Source organism: Pyrus communis, chromosome 17 (genome assembly GCF_963583255.1).
Source record: "Pyrus communis chromosome 17, drPyrComm1.1, whole genome shotgun sequence".
NCBI classification, from domain to species: domain Eukaryota; kingdom Viridiplantae; phylum Streptophyta; class Magnoliopsida; order Rosales; family Rosaceae; genus Pyrus; species Pyrus communis.
This window is the reverse complement of record NC_084819.1, coordinates 16,240,132-16,247,419: the sequence shown is the minus strand read 5'-3', so window position 1 is coordinate 16,247,419 and position 7,288 is coordinate 16,240,132. Positions and strand designations below refer to the sequence as shown.

The 7,288-nt window shown below is 38.1% G+C and overlaps 1 protein-coding gene across 1 annotated transcript; it reads left to right on the top strand.

Annotated features, from left to right (window-relative positions):
* LOC137722784 (lectin-domain containing receptor kinase VI.3-like) lies at positions 1-2,707 on the top strand. Its single transcript, XM_068461871.1, has one exon. The coding sequence runs from the start codon at positions 93-95 to the stop codon at positions 2,115-2,117; it is 2,025 nt and encodes a 674-aa protein (XP_068317972.1). The 5' UTR covers positions 1-92; the 3' UTR covers positions 2,118-2,707.
* The last annotated feature ends 4,581 nt before the right edge of the window (positions 2,708-7,288 follow it).

Below are 7,288 nucleotides of genomic sequence, written 5' to 3'. Positions count from 1 at the left end.
GCATATGCTCTAAACATTGACCGTTTCTAAGCCCACCGTATTCTCAAGCTATATTAAGGTATTGGACCGGCCTCTGCAATTTCTAAAACCCAATGGCTTTACCAATTTCTTTAGCCTTCCTCCTCTTCTTTGCCATGTTTTCGCCGGCTCGAGGAGTTGAGTTTTTGTTCAACGGATTCAATGGAAGTGAGGCAAATGACCTAATCCGCGAGGGGGCAACTATAATCAAGCCCTCCGGCATGCTCAAGCTCACAAACACATCACATAATATTATAGGCCATGCATTCTATCCCAAACCTATAAACTTTTTTGATAAAAACTCTTCTTCTTCATACCCTAATGCGTCTTCCTTCAGCACACATTTTGTTTTTGCAATTGTCTCCCCTGGTTCCGGCCCCGGAGGCTTTGGCCTAGCCTTCACACTCTCTCCCTCTCCAAAATTCCCTGGGGCGGAACCCGGACATTTCTTTGGGATTTTCAACTCCACAACGGACAGTAACCCTTCAAACCACATCTTTTCTGTGGAATTCGACACGGTGAATGGGTTTAAAGAGAACTCCAACACTGCAGGAAACCATGTTGGTATAAACAGCAATAGTTTGTCCTCTGTAGCAACTGAACCAGCTGCTTACTTTGTCAAAGGAGCACACAAAGAAGAAGTAAACTTGGAGAGCGGTGAACCCATCCAAGTTTGGATAGACTACGATGGCAAAACTCAAATGCTGAATGTCACAATATCTCCCATACATGTGGAGAAACCCAAGAGACCGCTATTGTCGCTGACTATCAATTTATCTGCTACTCTTCAAGAGACTATGTACGCCGGCTTCTCTGCATCCACCGGAGAACAAGCGAGCGCTCATTACATAATAGCGTGGAGTTTCACAGTGGATGGAATACCGAGACCAATCAATGTTTCGCAACTTCCTAAACCGCCAAAAGAGAAAGGTTCATCCTCTTACAGACCCGAAATCAAGGCTCTTATAATTGCCTCATCGGTTGTGGTTTGCGTGTTGTTGGGAGTTTTGTTGTTCTTCACCTTGTACAGAGGAATGCATGAGTTTGAGAGTCTTGAGGATTGGGAGCTGGATTGTCCTCACAGGCTCAAGTACAAGGATCTTTATGCAGCAACAAAGGGTTTCAAGGCCTCCGGTGTGATTGGAGCCGGCGGTTTTGGTGAAGTTTACAAGGGTGTCTTACCTTCTAGTGGATGTGAAATCGCGGTTAAGAAGATCGCCCGAAATTCGATCCAAGGAAGGAAGGAGTTCGCTTCAGAAATTGAGAGCTTGGGAAAGTTGAGGCACAAGAACTTGGTCCATCTCCAGGGCTGGTGCAAGAAGAAGAACGATCTCCTCATAGTCTACGATTACATCCCATATGGAAGCCTAGACTCGCTCATTTTTGGGTCCGAAAACAACTTTGTGCTGAGCTGGGCACAAAGGTTCAGCATCCTCAAAGGCATTGCAACAGGGCTCTTGTACCTGCATGAGGAATGGGAGCAAGTGGTGATTCATCGCGATGTGAAGTCGAGCAATGTGTTAATAGATGCAGAAATGAACCCGAGGCTAAGCGACTTCGGCCTTGCCAGGTTGTATGATCATGGAGAAATATCACACACTACTGGCGTGGTTGGCACATTTGGGTATATTGCACCAGAATTGGCTCGCACAGGGAAGGCCTCCACATGCTCCGATGTGTTTGCATATGGAGTTCTACTCCTTGAAGTGGCTTGTGGGCGGAGACCCATCGGCTCAGGCGAGTTCATATTGGCGGATTGGGTGATGGAGAATCATGAAATGGATCGCATACTCGATACAGTTGATCCGAACTTGGACTCGAATTTTGATGTTAAAGAGATGAAGTTGGTGCTGGAACTAGGTTTGCTTTGCACTCACTACAAACCAGAAGCTAGGCCTACCATGAGACAAGTGGTTCGATATCTCAATGAGGAGGATCAGCTTCCTGAAGTCGAAAACTGGAACCTCATTGATTCGCGTCAGAACAGTGAAATGAACACAAGATTTATGCAGGTCCTTTCGATTGATACGATGGCATCGAATCCTTCATCGTCCTTGGGCGGGATCTCTTGCTGTTCCATGAACACCGGCAGATGGTAGCGCCAATGTACCTTTCGTTATAAATTCTTTCTTGCTCCCATTCTTTTCAAATCAACATTGTAACAGTCGTTTATTCTTAATCTATATCAAATATTATCGTAACTCTCTTTTTTCTCGAAAACAAAAAGTCCGTACCAGTAAAGAATGAGAAAAACTGATTGAGAACATAACTCAAACCACTGATCAGTGGATGTATTGCACTTAACAGAGTTCCGAAACATAAGAAAGGGCACCTTTCCTGTAGCCTCAATAAAGCGACGATGTTCTCAGAACCAAAAACGAAAACTAGAGTTGTGTCCATAATGCAAAATAAAAAAGGGCTACACGATCTGAATAACTTTCTAACTTCCGTGACACCTATCCTTAGACCTCAACGAATACCGACCAGTCACTTCTCATTGATCCATGATGCGCTTCATAATCGCATAAGCCCAAGCTGTTGTTTCCCTGAGACTTTTATCATCGAACTGAAGACACTCTTGCAAAATTCCCTCAAAGAAGGCAAAATCTCCGAACAGTGGCTTGATGGTTAGGCCAAGTACATCAACAAGGTCACCCAGCGCAGCAACTGTAGCTTTTGTTACATTGGCATCCCTATAAACAAGGAACAAGGGCAATTGAATAGGAACAAGTCAGATTACAAACCGGAAAGACATTTTGGGTCACACACACACACACACACACATATATGAGAGAGAGAGAGAGAGAGAGAGAGAGAGAGAGAGACGATACCTGTTTACATCCCTTAAAACCAACCACAGAATCTCAACCACAACATTTCATTAAAGTCAAATCTAACGGTTAAAAGAATGTCCCTATTTTTTTTGAAAAAAAATATATCGAACTTCGATAATCCTATCTGTTGACCGCCGAAACAAAAAGTATATATCCCAAATAATATGTTAAGCATAAAAATTCACATGCTAGTTAACCTAATTATCTTGTCACATAATTATGGGTAATATAAGCCATATTATTATATTCATCTTCACACTTGTCCTCAAGTGGATAAAATATAAGGAAAATTAATGAAAATGGCTTGAAAACTTTGAGTTTTAATGATAAGAACAAAATAAAAGGTAAAGTGAATAGTATCATGATTGACTTTTTAGTGTAAAAATATGATTTTTCGTTAAAGTGAACAGTAACGTGGGCTTTTCGTTAAAACTCCCTAAAATATGAACCATGATGCCGGCAAATAATGATTGTGTTGAGAACAATTTAGAAACAAAAATACAAAATTTGAAATACTTATACTTTACTCAAAAATACTTACAATACAGAATGAAATTACACAATAAATACAGAAATTAAAATGATACCAACTTGAATAAATCAAAGGTAGAGGCTAGCACAAAAGCTATGTCATTCGAATAGTATTTCCGTCCCACTCTTGTGCTTGTGGCTGTACAACGTCTGCTTGACCAGGATACAACTACCTAATTTTACAACCCGCACTGGATTATAGAATTTTAGCTAATTGTTTTGTGTGTTTACTCTCTAGGAGTTTTGTACAAAAGAAAAAGAGCTTTTAAATACTTGTTCAGCATATTTGAAAATACACAACTCTTTATAAGAGATGTGTCTCTTAATCAACATGTTTTTAATTAATAAATTAATTAAAAACTTAATCCGAAATTCAAATTAATGAATTTGATTAATTTTAACATCCAAGGCTCTTGTCTTGATTAATTAATATTAATTGTATTGGACTATATTATACAAACCTAATCCCACAATCATAACGCCCAAGCATTCAATCTATTTCCTAATGATCCAAATCCTAACTACTAGTATAAAGGACTAGACCTATATAAAGGTCATTGACAAATCAATGTTTCCCGATATGGGACAATAGGATTCTCAAAACTCTCAAAAGACACTAATCTCTGGTATTCAATCAAAGAACGTGCCATCTAATCTTGTCAACAGATAAAACAAGTTTAGAGTACATGTTCTTGGTCAAGCCCTTTCTTATCCAAAAGGCTTCAATTATCTTCAAGTATTGGTTTGAAGAATAAATTGCAGAAGGACAAAACCGATGCTCAGTAAATTATTAGGGTTAGCTCAAGTTTTTGCCTAACAAATTATGTGCTTGTTAGTATTATTTGATCTTATTTTCTTGTTGCCTTATGAATCAAGTGTGTGACTACTGTCCATAACAATTGTGTGGGATCAGATTTTTATATTTGATAAAATGCCATCAAAGTCATGCATGAAGTGGGAAGACTATTTGTTTGGAAATGCTTTTAAAATAATTAAAAGCTCTTTTAGATAAAATGTTTATAGGTTCCAAAAAATATAAAGTTTACGCTGCATCCGATTGAAAGAAGTCGAAGGAAATCAAAACAAGTGCTGAGGTTGACGACGAAGAAGTGTTGCCGTGCGTACCAAGTCAGGCAGTGCTGGTAGCCTAGGGCATCCCACTAGCGTCAGATCCGAAAGGCGGTGGCATCACTGAAATTTTCTTTTTTTTTTTTTTTTTTTGGAGAGGGGCATTACTGAAATTTGAACTTCACTTTGCCGTGAGCTTGCATAAGAGCCGTTTCAGTGTTGGTAGGTCCTCTGAGTTATAGTTAACTCAATCCCCTTAAATAAATCGTAACTGTCTATGGTGAACAATAATTATTCGAGTTTTCATCCTAAATTAAATACCCACGCAATTCGTATTAAAATTTTAATATTTTTTATTTTATACAATAATAAAAAAATAATTTTATATTTAATTTCGGATAATAATAAAAAAGTATTTGAAAATATTGAAATGTGGTGTAAAGTGGAAGACCATGGTTAGATATTTTTAATAATATTTTTCATTTATTTATTTTTGTATTTTTAATTAATTTTTGATAATTTTGGATAATAATCAAAAAATTGGTTGACAATATTTGAAAATATTGAAATGTGGTATAACGTAGAAGAATATGGTTAGTTATTTATAGGAAAAAAAAAATTATAATTTTTAATATTTTTATATATGGTTGACGTCAGCATGATGTCACAACACCCTGACGCTCTCCAAATAGCATATTTGTGATATTTTCTTCCCAATAGCTTATTCTATTCTAAATTCCTACTCAACGTAATGCACTCGCTCGCTGGTCTACGCGATTCTAGCCTAGTGGGGATGTCGGGCTCCCCTAGAGCCCAATTGATTGGTGTGGGTGGTTAAATATCTTAGTGGATAAGGTATTTGGTTTTACCTATATGTCTCGGATTCGAAACTGCCAGTTTTCAAAATTATTGTAATAGATTCGAACTTTTTTGTCACATCCTGACCTAGGCTCCACCACATCCAGGGCTCGACTTCGCCGTAGCACGATATTGCTCCACCACATCCAGGGCTCGACTTCGCCGTAGCACGATATTGTTCGCTTTGGGCCCCGACTACGCCCTCACGGTTTTGTTTCTAGGAACTCACGCGAGAACTTTCCAGTAGGTCACCCATCCTGGGATTGCTCTAGCCCAAACTCGCTTAACTTCGGAGTTCCAATGGAACTCGAAGCCAGTGAGTTCCCAAAAGGTCTCGTGGTATATGAAGGTGGGTATGTACATATAAGGCATAGAGGATCCACTCTCATGGGCGATGTGGGATCTAACAATATAGCGTCTAGCAGTGGAGGTTCAGGCAGGTAGGCAAATCCACCCCACCAAGGTCAAGGCAATCAGGATCAGGGTGTGTCATTTTCCCCCTCCCCTAATAATAGTAAATTCAAAAAATAAAAAAAATAGCATGATGGAAGAACACATCGACAACTACGATGATTCTAAAAATGAAAAAGTAAGCGTTTTGTGTGTTTTTACAATTTTTTATTTGGTTTTTAAGTTCACATTCTTATGAGAGACTGAGTTGGATACGCCTTATTTTACAAGATTGATTGTTTTGACAATGCTACCATTGTCTTCCAATCATTACATACAATCACGTTGAATCTTTTCGACGGAATGGATGCTGTTTGTTGCTGGTACGGGCCATCTCCATTGTGCCATAGCCGCAATTGCCGAATTGAGGAGAAAGCCTTCATATCTTTATTTTGAGCAAATGGAGAGCTTTCATATCGATATACAAGGAAAAATGAGTGCCTAAAGAAATAATATTTCACTAAAAGTAACATTTATTCTTTTCTTTGTCACGCTACATCATCGCACTTTGGTGTGGCAAATGAAAATGCAGAGTATGTACTAACAGATTCTTGTACGCAAGAATTCAATGATGCTTTGGAACATTCCAGATGAGTTATTCACAATATCTAATCCTCTTGCCCGGCTGCGTTGTGGTGCTTAAGATTATCACGCACGCGTAGTAATGGACTTTGATATATACATGGGACTGGATACTGGTAGCGATTAGTGCTGCAATGATTCTCTAATGATTGAGATATTCTTGCCTCTTTGGGTCAACAAATCGTACTCTCTATGTTAATATAATAAATATACATTAGTAAACTAAACTATTAAATATAAGGGTTACAATTTACCACCTCAACTTTGAGTTATGTAATTGATGTTACACATCAACTTATAAATTCGTTCCAATACCAAACTTTTGTCAATTTGTTTGTTAACTGTTGAAGTGGCAAGCGCAAGGCCACTCCCTGCCCAACTTGACATGACTTTATGAAGCACGTAGATCCTCCCATTTATTTTTCATTGTATTTGATTTTTAATGATAAAATTTAATGTCCATACCATGTTAGCAATTTAACGGTTTTGCTAACGAAATTGATGGAATAATGTAAACTAGGACACTAAATAAGAATGCGTGAGGTAAAGTGAGACACGATAGGGTGTAAATGATAAAATGAGACTTGGTAAAGAGTACAAGTGTCAGTACTAAAAATAAGTATGTTGGATTTGGCATTAAATCAACATTTCTAACTAAAAAGGATTCAAATATCTTGGATTTGGTTTCCTATATTCTAGGGACTTAGTGTAAACCTATGACATGTATTAGTATTAATAGATGGATGTGGGATAGAGTTTTGTGTGTGAGAGTTTTGAGAGGCATAAGTTTGTATACTTGAGAACACTTTATGTTTGTGAGTTCTCTTGTATTTGTTGATAATCAATAATGATTCTGTTGTTAGAGAGGTACTCCTATATTGGAGGAACTCTTAAATCGTTGTGTTTTGTTTATTGCTTGATTGGTTTTTGGTTTAGTTTATAATAAG

What these genes read in the sequence shown, in the direction of transcription:
- LOC137722784 (XM_068461871.1), top strand. Translation starts at nt 93, where the DNA reads ATGGCTTTACCAATTTCTTTAGCCTTCCTCCTCTTCTTTGCCATGTTT.